General features: G+C 49.2%; 1 protein-coding gene across 1 annotated transcript; it reads right to left on the bottom strand.

The window, feature by feature from the left end:
- Positions 1 to 793: 793 nt before the first annotated feature.
- LOC116951449 (uncharacterized) lies at positions 794 to 22503 on the bottom strand. The gene is made up of 11 exons (XM_032970064.2): positions 21538 to 22503; positions 20301 to 20355; positions 17342 to 17437; positions 15631 to 15709; positions 12682 to 12796; positions 12009 to 12193; positions 9583 to 9737; positions 7958 to 8120; positions 7092 to 7250; positions 4938 to 5105; positions 794 to 2074 (listed from the first exon to the last, which is right to left on the bottom strand). Exons 1-11 carry the CDS (start codon positions 21542 to 21544, stop codon positions 1907 to 1909), a joined length of 1350 nt encoding a protein of 449 aa, XP_032825955.1. The 5' UTR covers positions 21545 to 22503; the 3' UTR covers positions 794 to 1906.
- Positions 22504 to 23378: the final 875 nt, after the last annotated feature.

Raw genomic sequence — 23378 nt, 5'->3', positions numbered from 1 at the left:
AATTAACGCAAGGCAATGACGCTCCAAGAACCAAATATTGAACCTCCTCGTCGGTGGCATCCTGCAGTGGAAATGTAGAATTAGTTCAACAAAAAGGGTGATAAAATCATTTGTCAAACGCTTGTTTTGCTCAACACGGCATTTTCCAGGAACGTAACCCCCGCCCGCGCGTTAGGCGAGGCCTGCCTGCGCAGCGCTGCGTTCTCCCGCAACTCCATCTGCCGCCAACAACGTACATGACAAGACCTTCTTGTGCCACCCATCTAAGCACTCTCCAGGTTCAACGCCTGACACGCTTCTTTAGATATTCTACAGGATCGGGCGCATTCCAGGTGACGTGGGTCCCATAGGCAAAAGGAGTATCGTCCCTGCTCAAAATAAAAGCTGGAATGGGCTCGTTAAAAAAAAAACACAATTATTCCACACTGTGGTGCGGCCAAATCTGTCCGCAGGAAGACTGGAGTGTCGAGCAAGGATGGACACCGTTGTGCGCTTCAGAGAGGAACATGTAGAATCGAACACCTGCTCATGTTTATCCACGTCTATAGTTTATCGTGGCTTGGGTGGGTATCTCTTTAAGGGGGGGGGGGGGGGGGGGTGTATGGCTTTCCACCCACGTGTGTAAACACAGCATAGCAGTGCAGGTTGGGTTAGTATAAAAAAGAATTCCGGAGAGGAATAAATTGCAGATTAACAGAGGTAGAAACAGAAGACATGAAGGAGAAAAAAACAGCCACTATCGTTTCAAGTCCAACGTCATTCACGCGGTATAAATACAAACTCCGTACTCTGATTACACTGGCCGTATTGTTTTATTGTTTCATTGAATGGGTAAAAAAAGATTCCGTTCTTCGTTTGCGCCACTCCATTACAAAAGCAACCTTAACTCATTTGCAGTCTTTATTTCGGGAAAAAAATACTCTTTGTAATTAAAACCACAGCAAAACCCTAAAAATACGTACGTGAAACAATGAAATCGATCTTTTTTTGAAAGCACTTTTTTTACACAGAGTGCCATGGGAAAATGGGGGACATTTTAATGAGGCCCTCGACGCTTTTATAAACAACGACGTTTTATAAACAACGGCGTTTGATAAACGACGTTACAGTGAATGTCGGCTTTCGTGAAGCAATATTACGATTTACAATTGATAATTATAAGACCCGAGACTGGAGGACATTTTCAAACCGTACGATGATGGTGGTTGTAACTGCCGGTAGAAACGTCATACTGCCCAATGTTTCGGTGCTGTGGATCGCCCGCCAACGCACGTTTGTTCACGCAACAAATGTATTTACATGGCTGTGTTTGGGTGGATCAGGGTGTAACGACACAACATTTGACTCACGTGATTGGACCCAAAAATCAATGAACGACGAATGTTAGATGCTCGTTTTCCAATAATATATTTTATCCAGCCTGTTTGCTCAAGCGGGGGAGCTAACGTCTCACAATTCCAGTTCAAATCCTAGTTGGGGGTGGCAGAGGTGTGTGTTTATGGCCGTTTGCCCACCAGGAAAAAGTTCCCCACCCCGTAGAGGCTGGTGACAAAATGGCTTCTGTAGCAGTATGACGGACCATCATTCCTCTGGGGGCCAATAAAATTAGTACCACTTTTGTGGGGAAGTCAACAATGGTTGTCCTCCGGAAAGACTACCCCAAGTAAACATGCAACGTTTAGCCAACATTAGCATCCGGTTGGAACTATTGGACCAACGTTCCACGTTAAACGGGTAACCTTCGCCATGGTAACACAGAATTTGCCACCACCGGCTGAGGGTAGTAAACAAGAGATAAAGCACCACGGGCAAAGAGCTCATTCGAGCTGGAAATCAACCACTTGTTTTTTTTTCCCCTTCAAAGGCCACAACCCTAGCCAGCAGAGTTGGGGCGGGGGGGGGGGGGCTAAGAGGAGAGCGCCACGCTGCGCCGCGTGGGGCTGGAGCTGGCACCGAGGCGGCCACGCCGCACTGTGCCCGAGCGATCCAGGCTGGCGCGCGTCGCCTCCAGCTCGTAGTCGAGGCCCAGGGACCGCACTCGCTCCTGGCGCAGCACCTTCTCCCGTCCCGCCAGCTGCGCACGGTCAACAACAACGTTGAGGAGTATTATACTCTTGGTTCTTTCGGTGAAGTCACGTAGAAGGGAAATAATACAAATAAAAAAATGCAATTCTCACGACGTTTCGATTGCAACACGAGCGATCGTCATCAGGTGTGAAAACCACGGCAAGAAAATTTGAAAAAAGTGGCGGTTTTTTCTTAACGTTAGCACCACTGACTGCAACTGGCGGTTGTTCATACGGACGAGTCCATCTATGCTCGGAACGGAGGAGGGGGGAGATAGAAAGAGAATGGAATGCGGTCTGAAAGTCACCGTAAGCGTGAACACAATCAATTAAGACCCGAAATGGTTTATCAAATCCTTCCAATGATTGCTAAGCCAGAATCCATCTTCTCGGTTGAAATTGTCTCTGTGTTTGTATATGTGGATAGCCTCATGAACGAATCTTTCATGGTAGCCAGATGGCTTGCAGAGAACCTCTGTCTTGGAAAAGTCAATGTCATGTGAGCCCACTGAATTATAACAGTGGTCTGCCACGGCTGAGGTGTTGGTCGTACCGTGTTTTAGGTCTGCTTTGCATTCACGGATGCGGTCCGAGACATGTCGTTTGGTTTATCCAATGTAACTGCTACCACAGAGGCAACTTAGTTTGTAGACGCCAGGGTACTGTATGTCTGGAATCACATCTTTTTACAGACAGGACCAGATCACGGATTTTATGTACTGTGTTGAATTGGACCTGGATCTTGTGTTCATTCAAGATTTTGGAGATTTTTTTGTGACCCCCGCAATGTAGGGTAAGGTGATGGTTTTGAAAGGCTCCTCAAGAGGGTCCTTCTTCATGGTTGGAGTGATGGCTTTGCGGATTGTGTAGTCGGAGTAACCATTAGCCTTGAGAGCTTGGTGTACATGCTTGAGTTCACTGGTTATGTGTTCCTGGTCGGAGATGCAGTGGGCTCTATGGTGCAGAGTCTTGATGAGGGAATTCTTCTGGGATGGATGGTAGTGGGAATGCGGTTTTAGGTAAGCATCCAAATGGTTAGCTTTCCTGTAGACAGAGTGGCTCATTGGACCATCAGGTCTCTTTTTTATTAGGACAACCAAAAAAGGTAGCTTGCCATCTTTTTCAACTTCCATGGTAAATCTGATGGCTGGGTGTATAGAATTCATGTGGTCGAGGAATTGGTCTAGAGCAGGCCGGCCATGTGGCCAGATGACAAAGTGTCATCCATGTACCTCTTTCATAAGGTTGGGCGTAGAGTGGCAGTCTGAATGGCGTCAGTCTCAAATTTCTCCATGAAAACGTTGGCTACAGCCGGAGATAGGGAGGAGCCCATTGGGGTGCCCTCAGTTTGTTTGTAGAAAGTTCCATTCCAGGTGAAGTATGTATTGGTTAAGCAGTGTCTCACCAGGGGGGTACTTCAGTGTTCAGTCCTTGATGAATCAAGTCTTCAATGATTGCGATGGTGTCAGGTACAGAAATTTTGGTGAATAAGGAAACCACATCAAAACTGACAAGCAGGTCGTCTGGGGACAGGGAAATATCCTTGATGGTCGATACCAGGTGAGTAGAGTTTAGTACCGCAGAGGTGTTTTTTCCAGTGAAAGGCCGCAGGATTTCAGATAAAAAACGAGCCAGTTTGTAGGTGGGGGAGTTGATAGTAGAGACGATGGGACGAAGGGTTATATCTTCTTTATGTATCTTTGGTAAGCCATATAATCTTGGTGGCCTGGCAGCAGAAGGTTTCAATGAGAACTGTTTGGTTTGATCAATTAATGCGGTTGAATCAGAAATGATTTTGTTGGTTTGTATGACGAGGCTGTTGGTGGGGTCTCTTTATTTTTGTATAGCTGCCATCGTTGAGTAGTTCTTGAATGTTGTTATATTCTATGTTATCCATGATGAAAGTGGCATTGCCCTTGTCGGCTGAGAGGATGACAATGTGATCCCTCTTTTTTAATTGAGATCATTCAAATGCTCATCTTGCTGAGGTTGCTAGCTGGAATCTTAGCGTTTTTGAGGGTTGCAGCGATTTCAGATCTTGCTACGTCTGCAGCGATGTGACCCAGGCCCTTGAGAGCCACGTCTACTTGGGCAATGATATCATTAACTGATATGTGTCTATATGTGACTACAAAGTTTAGCCCTTTAGCTAAAATGGATTTCAGACCATCGGAAATAGAACTGTTACTGCGATTAATTACGACTTTGTAAATGTCTTGCTTTTTGGTGCGTGGGTCCGGTCTTTTGTTGCAGAGGAGGTTAAATTTGGAAATCAGGTTGTCCTTACATTTGGTCGACATAGTGGCAGCTGAAGAGCCAGTCATATTGTCTACATGTTCCCAATCCGATGTGGATATTGTTGCCGTCAACGATAAGTGTGATTTGTAGAGTGTCTTGTCTAACTGATCTAGTTTGGTGCGTATAAGTCTGATTTTCTCTGAGATAAGAGCTAAGCTAGTTCTAAACAGACTTCGTTTCGCATTAGAAGAAGTTGCAGAAGCAGAGGTCAGTGTAAGTGCGATTGGTATTACCCTAGAGTCGCGGCATCTCTTCAGAAAGGTGAGAGACTCGATCAGCTGAGCCTTCGTATCCCGGATTTTGTTGAAGGATCTCAAAGCTATGTGGAAACCCTCCCCGTATAGGCGGTTAAATTTCGATTTAAAGCTTTCGTGACTGCAGGGATTCATATAAATTCATATAAATCTAAATTTAACGTTGAGGAGCGCGAGAAGGGGAGAGGTCCGCGCGCGGGGGACGATGGCGACTGCGCCTCCGATGGGCGCGGGTGGCTACGTACGGTGCGAAAGAAGTTCAATATGCGTATGTGTGTACGTACGTACGACGGACACGTCATTTCTATTATCTGCTTGCCTTGTTCTGCAGATCGCCTATGTGCTCCACCAGCAGCGCCTTGTCGTTACGCAGCTGGATGCTGGCTTCGTGCGCGCTGGCGTGGCGCGCCTCCAGCTCCGTGGCTCGGCTGCGTGCGGCTGCAACGCTCAGCTCCTTGCGGCTGAGCTCCTGCTCCAGGCGATGAACCTGCAACGGCCCCACGGTTGGCAACGCGTCGGGTGTCCGGGGCATCGTCAAACAAAACTGGATCGCTTTTTTCCACAGCCATGCTGGGGCTGTACTGGGCCAGGCCATCGCGGCTCAGGAGATGCCAGGGTGTTTTTCCACTGCGCAAGGCGAGTCGTGCGGCGTCCCGCCACTGACATCATGCGCGACAAACGAGTCGAGACGAGTGCAAGATGACACGGCGGCGCTGCATCCTCAACGGTGTACTTACTGCTGTCGCACACGATGCTCGAATAATAACACCCTGTCACTGGCCCTGCTTGGCCCCGAGCCAGATTCAGACAATCTTGTGGTGCTGGCTAGGATGTGCCAGTGGAAAAGGGATGTGAATGTCATTGGATGGACTCCGGGCATTGGGGAACCTGCAGCCCCACCGGCTGTATAATTCCACATGGCCCGTCGCCGCACGAGACCCTGCACTTAGAACGACCCACGAACGACGCTTATCTGTCACTGTAAGCATCTTTTTTTTTGCAGCACTAATCGAGTACTGGAAGAGGAATATTTGTGTTTACGTGGATACACCGAGTTCCTAATTTTAGCACGCTTCGTCACTTCTGCTTCTGTAAGGTCCCAAATAATAACAACAACACACCTTTCAACCAACACACCTTTCAACCAACACACCATTCTTATCGAATCATCTTAACGAGAGTCACGCTGACCCCCACGTCACAGACAGACCTAAGGAATTATTTTGGTTGTTAGGCCTTAGATCTCCTAACACCAGCAAACAGACTGGTCCTCGAGAAAAGCCAGACAGAGTTCGGCGTGTGTGGCCATGTTTGAAGAAGAGAAGTGCGTTGGAGGGGTGGAAGGCGGGGGGGGCTGTGTTAAGAAACGGGACACGGCACAGCAAACGCGCAGCACCTGCACGGCAACAATAGAGTGAGGTGACAATAGGGGGACGCGTTCACGCACCTGTGCAACATTTGTCCTAAAGCGTTCGTTCGGGTTTCCCATTGGAAACGAATGGGCCAATTAGCGTGCATTGTAATGGACTCACACACGCGGCATATGTAGGTTGTGTGAAATCAACGGCGGTAAGTCGTTAATAAAACTCATCAACTCACTGCGGTAATTGGACAAAACTAACGGCGGTATTCGATCGGAGAAACATTTATTCTGCACCACAACAAACTTCATTGTTTGCCAAGGCTGTTGAGGCGCAGGAAAAGTTTACTGGGTGGGGGGGGGGGGCGGGGGGGGGAACCAGTGCTCTTAATTGAGGGGGGGCGGGGAATGTGCTCTAAAACCATGAAAACCGAGGACCACTGGACTAACGGCCGCGTGTCGTGCCGGATGCAGAAGCGCAGGGACACTTGTCCCAAGCACGACGTCGCTTCGCTCGCGCGGTGACGGGGCCACCTCGTTTCCCTCTCCAGCCAACGCGAGTTGACTTTGGATTTGCCCTCGTTATTCCCAGACGCCGACCTGATGGGGACGACCACGTGGGCGAGTCGCGGGGGTGGGAGGGGGGGGGGGCAGCTCGAGGAGATTCTCGAGGTTTGTGGCTCGTGGGAACGTGGCATTTAAACGGTCAACAACAACAACAAATCAACATATTGACCCACAGTCAGGCCTTGAACTCGCGACCCTTCCTATTGCGAGCCCTAATGCGCTTCTACCGCCGCGCCTGAGGATCGCGACATGAAACCCTAAAGGAATTTACGCTCCGATGATTTTATGAACATCTCGCGTGCCCAATGCGTACAAATCCAGCGTAACTCCCCCCCCCACCACCAAAATAAATAAATAAACAAAGTCAGGGTTTCGAATTTAAAAAAAACGCGTTTAACGTCAAAACGCGTCTAACGTCACAAGCCACGCACATAATTTACAAAGCTGCGTATTTAAAATAAACTGCGAAGATTACGGTACAAAACGATGCGCAACGTGTAAACAGGCGTCACGTTCACAGCGTGGCCACGTCAACCGCGCCAGAACCTGCTGGAGCGCGTCGAGCGCCCTCTTGCGTTCGTCCTCGAGCAGCTGGCGCAAGCGGAGGTTCTCGCCGTGCCCAGAGCGCTCCGACTCCTGCAGCGAGAGGAGGCGCGAGGCGCTCGACGACAGCCGGCTGGCGCCCTCGTCCCGCAGAGAGCGCTCCTGGGGTCGCGCGCAAAGCGGAACAGGGACTCACGGTCGGTCGGTCGGTCGGGTGGGTCGTTATAAAAAAAAACCTCTAGAGGACAGAGCAATCCAGAATCAGAAGCTTTATTCATACTGGAGGAATCCGATGAGCTATGAAGCTCTTTTTTTTTCACGCAGATGTCCAGTAGGTTGCACGGGGTCAGAAAGTTACGACAACAAACAACGCGAAAACACGAAGGGAGTGCAAAGTGTGGGAAACGTAAGCGAATCACGAAAATTAATTAATTTACCAGGTAAAGCCCACGGAGCTATTTAGCTGTTTTTCAGAAGCGACCTGGCAATTACATAGCTCGACGAATTGGCTTATCATCACGTGGAAATGTACAGCAGGAGCCAAATACTCTACAAGCACGTTGATTATAAATGTGGAGGCAAAAATCAGAGGACCCGAAAAAAAATCCAAACGACCACGGGGAGAGAGACATGCAAACTCCAAATATACAGGTGTCAGGGTCGGGATCGAACCCACGACCTCCTCCATACCAGGCGAAGGAGCGAACATCTCGTCACCACTGGGGGGGGGGGGTCTCGGCATGACGTACAAGAGCTCCGGGAGCTGGGGGGGGGTCATGACAAGGTCAACGTTGAATAAACGATACATGGGGGGGGGGGTGGCGTGTTAAACACAAAAAGAAAACGAGTTAGCGATGCGATCTGCTCACCAGCTCCAGGCAGCGGCTGAGCTCCAGTGTCTGGGCGCGCAGCGCAGCGTTGTCGCGCGCGAGGGCGGCGCAATCCTCCGTGGCCTTGGCTCGGAGCAGGCGCTCCTGCTCGCCGGAGAGCTCCCGCTCGCGCAGCTGCTGCCTCAGCGTCCGCGCCTCCTCCCTGGCACGCGCCCCCCCCCCCCGCCCCACCCGTGAGCAACGTAAGAGACGGACGAGTAAAATAGCCCCCCCCCCCCAATCGTCGCCAATGCTCAGTTTCCGGTGTCCAGGCGGCTGCTGTCCAGGGATATCTCTTGAGTCTTAGCGGAGGCGTCAAAAGGCCCGGTTTGTGTCGGTTGCGTAATTATCGCGTCACTTTCGCGAATGCATTTCACGCTCAGGTTTGACGACAAAAGAGAATCGGTGCCGGAAAAGACGTGGCACTACTTGAGCATACTGTCGCAAGGCTGATGAAAGTGGAAACAAATGACGAAATGTGCAGTGGACACCTACGAGCTATCTGCCCACGGATCGTGATGAAGATGATGATCTACGCTCAGTTCTCCCTTATTGTGAGATATCATTTCTCCTCCGAAATATCTTGGTTTTTTTGTGCCTCAGAGGTGACAAACCCCTTCTGGGCATTGTCGACGGTCATTGCCGAATGAAATGTGCCTGCAGACACGGGCCAGGGGTGAGTTTAATATTTCAATACTTTAGGCTTTTCGGATAATTTCCATTACGTACGAATACAAGTTTAAATGTCTTACGCTTGCTAACAATACTGACGTCACCCGATGCTACTGTGACACCACGTATTGGGGGGGAAAACCCAGAAGTTATCATGTGAGCGGCTGAGCTCCAGTGACTGGGCGCGAAAGACCCAAAGAATATGAATTCCTGCAGTAACGAAAGCTTTAAGTCAAGAATGATCATGTCAAATCCATTAATCCAACTCGGCAGCCCCCCACATTACATGATAGCTGTGTTTTGCACACAAATAGACATCGTATCTTTCAACATTTAACTGCATTCGATTTCTGACCACTCCGAGTCAATGCCCAGTGGAGTTGTAGTTGTATTTACCTCTGCCGATGGTGGCAAGTGGGCGGGCGGGCGAGTGAGCGAGCAAGAGGTAAAGACAAAATACAAAGAAGGTCCGCCGTATAGCTGCTAACAGACTGTCGAGGCAAGTGCTGTTTGCGAGTAGCGCCTATGAAGGCTGCAACAGTACCCGAGGGGGTGAGTGGCCAGCACCACGCCTTTGTCTTCCCAGTGGCGATGTTTGCACACACAGCACCAGGTACTCGTTTGAGGCTGAGTCGACCATGGGGTAGGCCCAGGACCGATTCAGATAATCATCGCCGATGTTGGTGGCCGTGAGCCAGAATCAAACTCGTGCCTCTGTCGGGTTCTTAGCACAGCGTGCTAACCGCTACACTGGTACGTGAACACAAAGACAAACGTCACCACCGTGTCGCTTACGCACCTCCGATTAGCACTGTTGACTACGCACGGCGCGAAAGACGTTCAACGTACGTACATGCATATGCAGGCAGGTGGGGCAAGTGCTGTTAGCGGGGCACCTTCGAAGGCGGCGTGGCAGGAATCTAACTGGGGTCCCTGCCGGATTTGTGGCGCACCTGTATTCACGGGCGATCTGCTCCTGGAGCACCGCGCTACTGCTCAGAAAGTGCTCCTGGGCGGTGCCGAGCGCCGCTTGTGAACGCAGCAGCTGGGCCCGCCGCTCGCTCAGCTCGGCCTCCGTGGCTCGCTGCTGCTCGCCCCGCTGAGCCAGCTGCGGCGATCACCACGACACAAACACACAAGCTGATTAGGGTTGTTGTTCCAAAAATGTTTTTAATACAGCAATACCCAGATTTACGTCTCCTCCCTTTTACATCGTTTTGCAAATACGTCGTCACTTTGTTAATACCGCGACCTGATTTTCGTGTTGCCTCAACCCATACTCACGACGCTGACAGCATCATCCATCCTTTCTCGCTTCTCGGCCTTCGCTTCCACCACCTACGCCGTAAATCGCTTTGATTTACGTCGTTTAGATGTTCGTTGTTGCACCTTTCATGATGTTAATTTGTATTATCGATAACTGCATGAAAATTAATTTGGTACAAAACAGTTGTCGGTTTGCCACACATTGAGCAATTCTTCGAGCAATGGACGTCAAATGTTTTACTTTTCAAACTGAGAAACGGAGGAAATTCGTTTTCGCTCTTGGGAACTTTGCACATTCACACCCTGTGATGCCCTGCGACTGCCACCACTGCCGACGGTCATGGGCTGTGGTCGTCTTTGTAACAGAGCTGCCCAGCTCAATGGGGCCCTGCCAGCTGATATAAAAGAGAGTCTGAAATCTAGAGGGCTTCTGTTCGATTCCATCTCCCAAAAGCACGACAGTTGAAACAATGGGGCCTTTTTCCTTATTCAGTGCCACCATAAAAAAGCCGGTGCTTGTAACCAATCCTGAGAATGCTTACCGGTTTACCGGTTATCACCCAACAAGCATACAATTCGTGTTGTCTGCTTTAAATTACCTAGCACGAAATAATAGCTTTTATTTATAAATCTGAAAGTGATCAAAGGAAACATTCTAATACAACTTTTCAATGCTGTATATGACAATTTGGCGAATTGCGAGGAAGGCAAATCGTGACAAGACTATGAAGGAAGTTTGAGAAGGCATAGTAATTCAGCGGGTTGGGACCAGAATCCATTCTTACCGTTTACAAACAATTACTTGACTCTTCACTCATTTAACCGCAAAACGGCAATGACCAAAATTGAATCATTGAATCTATGACGTCTGCCGACCTCTGTTGTGTCCGATTATTTTTTTTTATATTTGAAGGTGCCCCATCTAAGTGTTGGTTCGCATTAAAAATAATTATTTCAAAATCTCAAAGTACGTACAGCATAACATTTTCTCTACGTAACAATCCCCCTTCTCAGCTCTGACTGCACACAATGCAGCCTCCGTGTGGTGCCCCCTACTGACCGACGTGCGACATTAACTTCGCACTCAGAGCAAGGGACATTCTATAAACGAAACTTTTTTTATTTTACCAGGTAAGGCCCACTGAGCTATATATATATCTCTCTTGCAGAAGAGACCTGGCCACAAATGATAGCTAAACGGAGTGGCTTATCATATGGAAAATTATAGCAACCAAATAATCTAAACACATGTTGGTTATAAATGTGGAGGGGAAAACCGGAGGACCTGGAGAAAAACTCACTCAAAAACAGGAAGAAGAGAACATGCAAACTCTAAATATACGAGCAGGCATCAGGATCGGGATCGAACACATGACCTCCTGTATACCAGGCAAGGTAGTTAACATGTTGCCACCGTGGCACCCAATTGAGTATTTAAAATTTCCCACATTCGTGGAAAGAGGTTGAGGTGGGGGTAATTTGCACACCACCTCTACACACGCATGGTGTGAGGTTAACGTGGGGACTTCAGGGGCCGTGGAGCCTGGGACCTTGTATTTTGACGTGACCTTCAAAAACTATATACTGCACAGTAGATACACTACTTTATAATGTTTGAAACACAATGCAGGGCTGTAGCACAATTAACAACAACAAAAACGAATTCATTCGTCAATAGCCTTACGAGGAAAAAAAATAATCGACGACGTTCTGTGCAATGGCCCTTCTCGATAGCGCAGTGTTCCTCACTAATCTTCAGAGTGGGGGGGGGAGGGCACTTTCGCCGATAAGACATCATCAGTGTAAGGGCCGTCCACATATTTTATACCACTGAGGTTTGACAGCACGATGATCGGGGGGGGGGGGGGGCGGGGGGGGGGTGTTTTAACATTTGTGAATTGTTGGCGGGCCGCACGTCAGGGGGCCGCACTAAAGGCCACCAGCGGAGCCTCGCCAGTGGCTCGCGGGCCTTGCAATGAAGAACCCTGCGACAGCGCATCAGAGGTGCAACGGGGCCCTGCGGTGGCGGGCGGGCGGGCGGGCGGGCGGGCGAGCGGGCGGGCGAGCGGGCGAGCAGGCGAGCGGGCGAGCGAGCATCGTCCCCTTGACTTGCCTGAGTCTCCAGCATGCGGACGCTGTGCTCGGCGCTGCGCAGCGACGCCAGCGCGGCCTCCTGCTCCTGGCGGGCGCGCGACACCTCCGCCTCCTTGAAGGTCGCCTCGCGGTCCCCCAGCTCTCGCCGCTGCCGCTCGGCCACGAGCTCGGCCAGGAGTGCGCGCTTGTCGTCCGCTCGAGCGTCTACCGTGGCGGACACCGCAACGATCGCCGACAAACAACAACCGCAACTCCGTATCTGCGGGGAACCTTTTTTTGTTTGTTATTGCCAGTATTAAAATGATGGGGGGAAAAATATAAGAATGGGCTTTACCCTCTCTGGCAGTAAAAACATGGTGTTAAGATGTTCAAATAACCAAATAAACACCTATTGCAAGACATCAAGTCTGCATTAACGACACGAGCTTTGTGGTAAAACGTGCAAGCAAACGTGATGATTTTTACGCCTGTTTTCCGAGTTTCTCATCGTTGAAAGCGTTCGAGATCGCTTTCACTGGGGCCTAAGCGTCTTCAGCGGGAGCGTGCAAGGAGGGGTGCAGCACGGTGAGGTCATGGCGTCGTGGGGTTGTAGGGTCGTGGGGTTATGTGGGGTCATGTGGGGTCGTGTGGTCATGTGGGATCATGTGGGGTCATGTGGGGTCGTGGTGTCATGTGGGGTCGGGTTACCATACCTTGTTCGGCTCGCAGCTGGCGGCTCAGCAGCTCGTTCTCGGAGCGCAGGGAGGAGACGCTCGCCTCCATCCGCCGCAGCTCCAGATGAATCCCCTGGGCCTCCACCTCCATTCCCTGACGGACGCGCATCACACGCAACATCTCAAATCATCGCCATCATCATCATCAGTCGGGCACTGGTGGCCGAGTACACTCGTAAGCTACCAATTATGATTATAAGGTTTCGTGGATCACACACATTCCTGAAACTTCCTGCATAACCGTGGGCGCCAAGGTGTCCCGGCTTACTCATTGTTTTTTTCGGTAAAGTCACGTATGTAGAAATACAATAAAATTATATTAAAACAAAAAAACAATCACGACGTTTCGATCACAACGCAAGCGATCTTCATCAGGTGTCAAGAACAAATCACGGAGGTAAACACAACAAAAAGATGAGAGACGAGAATTGAACAAACCTGAAAAACATTATGTGAAGCACATCCAGTCAGGCCAACAACACAGTTAGACACTTCCTGGCGGACCACGAATTTCAGAGGAGTGTTAAATTTCGTGTTCAACCTTTGGATTGCACATACCAGCATAGATAGAATGAAAAATACGAGGTACACGGTCAGTAGAAATACATATACAAGTCCACCAAGAGGTAAGGAGGGAGGAAAGACGGACAGGGAGGCAGAGAGAGAGGGGGGGATGAACAGAAGCTTAAATAGGAAATACGGTTGGAGGGGGGGAGGGGCCAGAGCGAGAGCGGCAGCTCAAACACGCACATCTTACACATACAAAACGGCATCTCAAAAAAGGGCCACCTCTTGTAAATACAAAACGGCAGCTCAAAAAATGACCACCTATTGTAAATACAAAACGGCACCTCAAAAAATGGCACATCTTACACATAATTACAACGGTAACTTCCCCGTAGAAGTGTGATAATAAAGTATTAAAGCTTTCGTGACTGCATAAAATTACTCATTGTTTTTTTCGGTAAAGTCACGTATGTAGAAATACAATAAAATTATATTAAAACAAAAAACAATCACGACGTTTCGATCACAACGCAAGCGATCTTCATCAGGTGTCAAGAACAAATCACGGAGGTAAAGAAGCTTTAATACTTTATTGTCTCCCGGCTTGCCAGGCTACCATGACAGCACAAGTGGATTAATTTCCATCTGTATTCCATCTGTACGGGGATTGAGTCTTACCCACTCACTCACCCTTGCACACGTGGGTTTATTTATGTGCAGTCTGTACTCTTCCCACACGTATAATCACTCATTAATGGAGTTGCTAAAACATGCCAACGTAGGATCACAGAGTTTTTGCAATTGCTGTGCTGGTTCTGGCTGCCTTCCCACTCCTCTATGGTTTCCCGCGTAAATCACACAGGGATTTCGAAAGCAATTTATATCAATTATGCTGTATGTAAAAATATATTAATTTCAATGTATTATTACTAAGTATTCTAAAATAGCAGCTCACACAAGTATAAACCAATATTGGTCAAATACGCGGGGTGAGCTGGGTATCTGCTTTAACAATAAATATCCCTCGATTTTTTTTAATGAAATGAAAGGTAAAGCCCTGAAACGTCTTTCTCACACCACTGCTGGCGGAAAGGCCTCGGCTAAAGAGAACTCTCAAGATCTCTTGCACGCTGGCTAGGCGTCTTGGAAGGGGTGGGAGCGCGCCCACACTTTACCCAACCACACGCGCGACCTGTCCCGGTTGACTAACCGCGGTGCACACACAAAAAGTATTCCCCGACGACCAACGGCGGCGTTGTTTGCACCGCGACGGCTTGTAATAAAACTCGGAGAGTTCCTGTCGAGTGACATCATCCTACGCAGTCACTCAAGGGTCACTGACGTGCACAGACATTGCCTTTAGAGAGCCCAAAGTAGACGAGTGCAATTCTAGATTTGAAGCTTTCGTGACTGCAAGGATCCATACTCTTTGGTTCTATTCGGTAAAGTCACGTAGGTAAAAAATAAAACAACAAAAATCACGACGTTTCGGCCACAACACAAGTGGCTGTCCACTGGACAGTTTGGTCCCTTCACCTGATGAAGGCCGCTTGTGTTGTGGCCGAAACGTCGTGATTTTTGTTGTTTTATTTTTTACCTACGTGACTTTACCCAATAGAACCAAAGAGTATAGAGGAGTGCATTTGTACAGCGCCCTTCGTGTCAATCCACTGCTGGATGAGAGCTCTTTCTATTAAACATGCCGTAATTGTTCATTTAGATGGGCGGACGATTTATAGCGATGGATGTTCGCTGATGGATAGTCATGCAGATGATGGTGATGATGCAACAGCTGTGATATTAAGAATACAACGATTACAATTCGGCTTCATAAAGCATCTCGGCACAAATTGTATCCGGGCAAAAATGAAGCCACGCTTGCACAGGATATATGCCGGAAAGGGTCGTGGTGTCCAATGAATGAGGCTGGTTATGGAATGGCAGCCGAATAATAAAATAAATCTAAACTATTTTTATATTAGCAGGTTGGCCCATTGAGCTGTATAGCTCTCTTTCAGAAGCGACCTGGCCATCAAAAATGAAAGGTCAACGTAGTGGCTTATCGTGTGCAAATTTATAGCGGCCAAATGCTCTTCAACGCACATTGATTCTAAATGTGGGGGGTAAAAGCAGAGGACACGGAGAAAAATCCACGCGACCACGGGGAGAACATGCAAGCTCCAAATATACAGCAGGTGTCAGGGTCGGGATCGAACCCACGACCTCCTGCATACCAGGCGAGGTAGTTAACATCTCCTAGCTACTGTGAGGATGACCATCGCGGAGGTGGTGGGGATGAGAACCGCAGACCACTCTGTTTTCGCAACGGTCGTCCTCTAGGACGAGTGAAGCAAATTGGTTGCGAGCGGCAGGGGAGGAGAGGGAAGGGGGAGCAGGAGGGCACGGAAGAGGCTTCCTCACCCGCATCTTGTGTAGCATTCGCTCCGCCTCGGACGTCATCTTGGGCTGCAGCTCCGAAGCCTTCTTGGCTTGCTCACGGGTTCCACGAGATGTCAAGGAGCCGACTTGCCAACTTGCTCACTCACTCGCTCGCCCGCTCATTCACTCACCCTCTCGCCCGCCCATTCACTCACCCTCTCGCCCGCTCGTTCACTCACCCGCTCGCCCGCCCATTCACTCACCCTCTCGCCCGCTCGTTCACTCACCCTCTCGCCTGCTTGTTCACTCACCATCGCTCCGATTCACTCACCCTCTCGCCTGCTCGCTCGCACGCATGCTCACATATACGCTCACTCACTTGCAGTCGCCCACCAACCCGCCCCTACTGGACATGTGAAAAAGAGCTTCATAGCTCATCGGATTCCTCCAGTATAAAGATTCTGATTCACTTGCTCACTCATCCACCCGCTCACCCATTCACCCACTTGCTCACTCAGTTAATTGCTCACTTGTTCACTTGTACGCATGCTCACATACAGGCTAACTCACTGACCTCGCAGCCACCTGCTCACTTAACCACTCGCTCACTTACTCGTCCACCCACCCGTCTACTTGCTCACTCATTCACCGGCTCACTCACCCACGCGCTTACACACCTGCTTCCTCACTCTAACGCACTGACCAGCGTGATGAAGTATGGTCAAAATAACGCCCAACCACCCAAAGAGTGTGGGGAGGCCCTCATCCAGCAGTGGATTGACAAAGGGTCTGCAAAATGTACATGTGACTTAGGTCACAATAAGCACGTCACGACGGCGATAGCAAGTAAAGGCTCTGTTGTACGTAAACTGATAATTCTCTAAAGAAGATTGTTACACTAACTGCATGTACTTAAATACTGTAAGTTAAGCAAATGCACACCGATTCTGAATTGTACTTCTACTGTTACATCTGTTGTGTGCACATTTCTCCAATTTGGCGTTTTCAAAGCGCGAGCTCTGAACACAAAACACGACCTTTACAGCCACAACGTAAACTCTGTTGCTTAACAACAACTTATTTGCCGATGCACGCAGGCGAACATTTTGGAACGCGTGTCCATATTTTCGAGACGTGCAACTCAACGGTGTTGTCACATGCCGTGTAAATGTATGCAACCCACTGCTTCACACAGTTGACGATGAGTAGCGATCGGTGGAAGGGTGACTCAAAAGGAGGTGGAAACGGATGGAGCGAGTTCAAATATCTGGTCGAGAATAAAGTAATCTATAAAAAAAATTCACAACAAATTTTGATTGGGAATTCGTTTCCAGTAAAGAAAAAAGAAGAGTTTTTGGGAATACGTGGCAGGGTAGTTCAATACTCGGAATACTGAGATCCTGGGTTTCAATTTGAGCTTCTGCCGCCCGCGTGATCTTAAGTGCAGTGAGTTTACGGTCTAAGCCCAGTCAGCAATGATGCCGGAAAAAGAAAAAGAAGACTCTCACTTAGTTGGGAAAAATTCCACCAACAAAAAAAATTGTTTGAACCGCCTTAGTTTGGCAGAATTTCAGCCCTGAAAATAAATCCACAAAAGAGGTGATGATGATGATGTGGGGGTGGAAGGGAGGGAGGGGTGTGGCAAGGGAAAAAAAAATCAGGAGCTCAGTCCTGGACAGCTCCGGCTTTACAGGGAGAGGCACCCCCAACCCCAGGCTGCTGCTCATTATGACATTTCCCGCGACGGGGATATAGGAAGTCAGTCTCCATCTCCAGCAGGTAGACCTGCTCCTGCAGGTTCCCGATGTACTCCGTCTCGATCCCAGCCAGCGAATCAGCCGCCACCTTGCTGTTGCCAGGCACACGCACGAAACACGAGCAGGGCCCCACAACACGCGTTGCCCAGGAGACGTCACTTCAGGCGTGCACTTGAAACAACAGGACACGCAAAAACACGGCTCCCTGCCTCTGTCTTTTAGCTGCAGCAATTTAACGGAGGCGCACGTGCACGCGCACACACACACACCGCTGCCTGCCTCTTGTCTGTCAGCTCTCTGACCTCTGTCTTGGAGCTGCAGCACTTTAACGAAGACACACGCGGCTGTCTGTATCTGTCCGTTAGCTGCAGAACTGTAAAACTGAGTAACACACTGATGTCTGCCCGTTAGCTACAGTGTTAAAGAGACGCACAATGCGGTCTGCCTGCCTGTTGGCTGTATCACTACTGAGACACGTACACCGCTGTCTGCCTCTTAACTACGGCGTTACTGACAGATGCACAACAATGCCGACTGCCCGTTGGCCACAGCAACGAGTGAGACCACACACACACTCCTGTCTGCCTGGTGGCTACAGCGATGTCCTGGGACAGGACTCCTGATGGCTCGTGCTGCAGATTGGATTCTGCATCGCCTATGACGAGCGAGAGAGGACCGCGGGGTGAGGAGTTCTGTAGTAAATATGAAACTTTATGCAGGGCGATTCATTTAGAGATACCCCACCGATTGCTGCAGTTTGCCCACACTTCGATTCGATCTGGACGGGTGATTGAATGTGTTGAGAGCGATGCTGGCTTCGTACCTTGCAGAGCAACACAGAAGGAAGAGGACGGGTGGGTATCGCGTGCGTTAGGAAAGCGTTCATATATGTAATGGGTGTTGAGATTGTGCGTGGGATATCTAGAGGCTTGTGCCAACTCTGGGCCAAAGTTGACATGGTTTACCGGATAGTTGATTCTCGATTATTGTTATTTCTATTAACTATGATCGATGAGCAGCTGTATCTATAAAAGGATCGCCCTGCAGACTCGACGTTTCATCTGGATGGCTTGCGAATAAACTCGACCACACACGCATTTGACCAAATATTTACATCGACCACAAAAGACGTAAAAAAATACCACGCGTGACTAAAGGATCGAGAGTCACCAAGGCAATCGACTGACACACAGACACAAAGATCCCCTGTGTAGCCTGAACAGTCTGTAGGAGCAAGTCCTGTTGGGGCAAGCGAGCACCCGTGAATGCCGGCACGGCACACGAGTGGGGGTGGGTGGCCAGCAGCACCACGCCCGGCCGCCTGTGTCTCCCCAGTGGCGGTGTTTACTACACACCGCACCAGGTACTACATTGTGAGGCTGAGTCGACCTACCTCGGGGAGACCCCCAGGACCGATTCAAATCATCGTCACTCATCATCCAGCCGGTTAATTAATAATTATACACAGGCTGGTTCATTCATATTTATACACAGGCTGGTTCATTAATAATCATACACAGGCTGGTTAATTAATTATTATACACAGGCTGGTTCATTAATAATTATACACAGGCTGGTTCATTAATATTTATACACAGGCTGGTTCATTAATAATTATACACAGGCTGGTTCATTAATAATTATACACCGGCTGGTTCATTAATAATTATACACAGGCTGGTTAATTAATAATTATACACAGGCTGGTTCATTAATAATTATACACAGGCTGGTTCATTAATATTTATACACAGGCTGGTTCATTAATAATTATACACAGGCTGGTTCATTAATATTTATACACAGGCTGGTTCATTAATAATTATACACCGGCTGGTTCATTAATAATTATACATAGGCTGGTTCATTAATAATTATACACAGGCTGGTTAATTAATAATTATACACAGGCTGGTTCATGAATAATTATACACAGGCTGGTTAATTAATATGTATACACAGGCTGGTTCATTAATTATTATACACAGGCTGGTGCATTAATAATTATACACAGGCTGGTTCATTAATAATTATACACAGGCTGGTTCATTTCCCCGGGCACATCCTCTTCGTGTGCTGCGATGCTCACGTTGTCAAACGAATACGGCGCAGATACAGCGGATTATAAGACGTTGCACTTTTGTTTGTATTTTTAAAAGCAAATCAGTTGGGGGGGGATGGGTGTTTGGGTGCCAGACAAGATCTGTGTCAGACGTTTGGGATGCCGCGTAACGATCAGGAGCGTCTTATGATCTGGAGAATATGAACGTGATAGTTTCAACTCGCCTGCCTGCGATAGAGTGCACACGTTTAGATTTAAAAAAAAAACTGAAGACATCTTAAAAAAAAACAAGTCTGGATGCACTCGACATGGGAACGCTGTGGCACTAACGCGTGCACCCTTAGCGACACGCAGTATATTCGGTATCGTTGTTTACGTGAAAACAAACAATAAAAAAACTAGCCACGGCGAACATCAGTGGCGAAAAGATGCCTGCATCGGTCTTCCATGTATGTTGAACGTCTTTCGCAACCGTACGTAGCAAACATTTGCTAATCGGAGGTTAAACCCTCTTCCCCGCCCCCACCTCCCCACTGTTTAAATCTAGCTCAATGATTATAGTTTGAGTTATATATATATTTTATATCTATTTATTACACGGATGACTCCGTTTATCAAGTTGCCCGGCGATTTTACAGGGGGAGAGGGATCCGTGGCGCGTGCCGGGACCGCAGCAACAGAAACAAACGCCCCCCCCCCCGCCCACCGATGTTGCAGAGACAGAGCACAGGAATCGTCCATGAATATTACGACATCTCACGGCATTATCACTTTGACTGTCGGAGAAGATGAAAGAACAACGCGTGCATTGAAACCGACTTGTGTACAAATGACCTCCTGTGTTTTTTTTTTAAACTTTGAAAGCACCGCGTGCGTTTTGAGTGCGACGATACCTGAAAGTCGGAGCGAGGTTGACTTTAGTCGCTTGAGTCTTTGCAGCTTTACTCCCTGATCACAAGACAAAGCGGCGCGTTCACACACCGCAACAAAACTGTGCATAACAGGCGCTATAGGCTGCGAGACCACGCTGTGGACAGCGTATATGACTCCCCTACCCCCCCCGACCTCCCCACGTTCTTAACAGCATGGGCAAAACCGCAGCCGGTCCGCATTGACCAACAGGGTGAAGTATGGTCACATCACTACCACCACCACCACCACCCCTCCTTCACCCACACGGCGTGGCGAGATCCTCGTCATCCAGCAGCGGATAGACGAAGGAGATTCCCCGCACATTCTACTGTAGCACACACACACACACAATGTACTTCACAATGCACTTGACGCAGTGGTCAGAGACTAAAAGGATCCCCCCCCCCCGTGTCGCCTTTAACAGACTGCTGGGGATAGTGCCGTTAGCCAGCTCCGGCGAAGGCTGTGACGGCATGCGACAGGGGAGTGGTGGGGGGGGGTAAAGGTGACCAGCCTGTACGCCAGGCCGCCTTTGTCTCCCCAGCGCTGATATGTATACACCGCAGCAGGCACATATTTCGCCACTGGTTTTTCTGGTGTTGGTCGTGCAGTGGTATCGAACCCGGAACGTCGGCCTCGTAGTTCAAGTGTTGCTCATCGCCGCACGACCGCATCCCCCCCCACCAAACAAACCACAGATTCCCCCGTATCGCCTAGACAGACGGAAACACTTTTACCCCGTAAGAAGATGTAAAAAAAAACAAGTTGGGAGGACGTCTTATAATTAATCCGGTAAACGTGTGTAGGGGTAGTGGGGGGAGGGGTAATTTTTGCAGTCGTATGTTTTGGGTGCCGCGTTTCACTTTGCGGAGCGTCTAAACAATCCGAAGAATGTGGTCGATGGTAATTTGCTTTAAACGACGAACATGAATCTGACTCCCCTCGCTCGGCTCGACCACACGAGCGGCAGCCAGTGGAGCGCAGTGATTGTGCGTGTGGATATGAGCCAGCCCCGTTCACGCCGATGGAGAACACGCGGTTTATGCTCCGTGATTCCTCTATTCTACACTTCCACGCGATGTATGTATGTGTGTATGTGTAACGCGGCTAAAACTACAACACATCTTTCTCGTCCAACATCAGAGCACCAGTGAACCGTTCGGTGATGGGAGAAGTTTAAGTAGCGCTTTGTACGAATGAGAAATCACGCATCCTTACCCGACATTGCGACGATGATGATGATGTTGGTCGCGTTGAAGATTGAAAAAGCACGGAGAGTTAGCCGTGACGTTTGATGGTGCGCGCTTGTGCGTGTGTGTGCGCGTGCGTGATTTGTGTGTACACACGGCTGGGTGGGTGGGGGGCGTCACGGAAGCTGCTTTGTTGGAATACAACGCATCAAGTCTGAAAACACGGTGCCCATGACTTCCAAGTGAACGGAATTCGCCACGACGCGAAACCAACAGGGATTTTACTTTGGCGTCTCTTCGAAGCAATTTTGACTTTTGGGCTCGACTGCGTGGGGTTCAGCTCGCGTCGTGTAATGATGCCGTCCACGTGTAGCCATGCCGGCTGCGTTGGTACGGAGTGGGGAGCGGTGGCGGAGCGGTTAGCGCGCCGCGCTACGAACCCGGCCACCCGAGTTGGATTTCCGACCACGGTCAACACCGGTGGCGATTATCTGAACCGGTCCTGGGCCTCCCCGAGGTCGACTCGGCCTCGAACGAGTACCTGGTGCGGTGTGTGAACATCGCCAACTAAAAAGACAAAGGCGGTCGGGCGTGGTGCTTGGCCACCCATCCATCCCCTCGTGTACCGTTCCGCCCTTCACAGGTGCTCGCTGACAGCACTTGTCCCTCGTCAGTTAAGGCTATACGGGGGGATCTTTGTCTATGTACGAAGCGGCAAATCATTACCCGGAAAGTCGCCTGTATGTTTTCTTCCCATGTTAAGGCCTGCTGAGTGTTTTTTTTTCGTGTTAATTGTGCTGAGGCACCGTTGGACAAAGCAGGCAACGTCGCCAAATAATTTGGATAGTGTTTGGAGAGACTTGTATTGACTTGTATTGCCGCTCAGCAGTTTTGTTAATCCCCTGCTGGATAAACTCCTTATTACCACGCCGTCTCGGTCGTGCTTGACGATACTTAAGGGGCCGTCCATAAATGACGTCACGCGACTTTGGACGATTTTTGACCCCCGCACCCCTTTCGTCACACGACGTTACAAAAGTCAGAACCTCCCCCCCCCCTCAAATATGACGTCACAAAGCTCAGCCCCCCCCCCCCAAAAAAAAACACATGCTTCAAATCGCTTGAAACTATTGCCATTGTCGTGCGTATTTAATGTGGCGCTGCATTCTGATGTTGTAGGAGAAAACATTTATTAAAACGTCTATTTAATTAAGTAGAACGTGTCGTCTATATTTATTTAAAGTTGAGCATTTTGATGTGACGTCACATTTCTCCCCCCCCCCTCCTCGTCACACATCGTCACAAATGTCTGACCCACCCCTAGGTGCGTGACGTCATTTATGGACGGCCCCTAACCACACTCGGCAGTGCAGGGGCCGAGAGCGGAGGGAAAAAGAGGACCGCTTCAGACATCGCGAGCCAAATGTAGTGTTCGATTTCACTCGGACAACTTATGTCTTTCTCCGAACACCGCTTTATTTACAACTCTCAGCATGTCCTCCACATTCCACAGTATCCTGGTCGCCACGGCTCGCTCGCCACCTTTGTCTCTCCACTCACCACGATTACTTCGCTTGCTCCGCCACTCTTCGTCTCCGCTATCACCGTCGCTATGTTCTCTCCACTGCTAACTGCTTCGTCTTTGTTCACCGCTATCACCGTCACTATGCTCACTCCACTGCTAACTGCTTCGTCTCTGTTCACCGCTATCACCGTCACTATGCTCACTCCACTGCTACCGCTTCATCCCTTGGCCGGGAATCTAACTCGGGTTGATGGATGAACAAAGCAGTGCGATAGCCATACTCCACTCCTCAAATTTGATATTAAGTGTAAATGTCATCGCATGCGTCTGTATTTAACAAAAAA

This window comes from Petromyzon marinus, chromosome 43 (assembly GCF_048934315.1).
Source record: "Petromyzon marinus isolate PM22_M1 ecotype Great Lakes invasive population chromosome 43, UKy_Petmar_22M1.pri1.0, whole genome shotgun sequence".
Taxonomy (NCBI): domain Eukaryota; kingdom Metazoa; phylum Chordata; class Hyperoartia; order Petromyzontiformes; family Petromyzontidae; genus Petromyzon; species Petromyzon marinus.
Note: the sequence above shows the minus strand (reverse complement) of the source record. Positions and strands in the feature narration are given on the sequence as shown.

Bases quoted from the DNA above. Each gene is read 5' to 3' on its own strand.
- LOC116951449 (XM_032970064.2), bottom strand. The intron at 17,438-20,300 runs GTATCGTCGCAC...GCCTGGCAACAG, and splicing joins AACCTCGCTCCGACTTTCAG to CAAGGTGGCGGCTGATTCGC. The intron at 9,738-12,008 runs GCAAGTCAAGGG...TGATCGCCGCAG, and splicing joins TCCGCATGCTGGAGACTCAG to CTGGCTCAGCGGGGCGAGCA.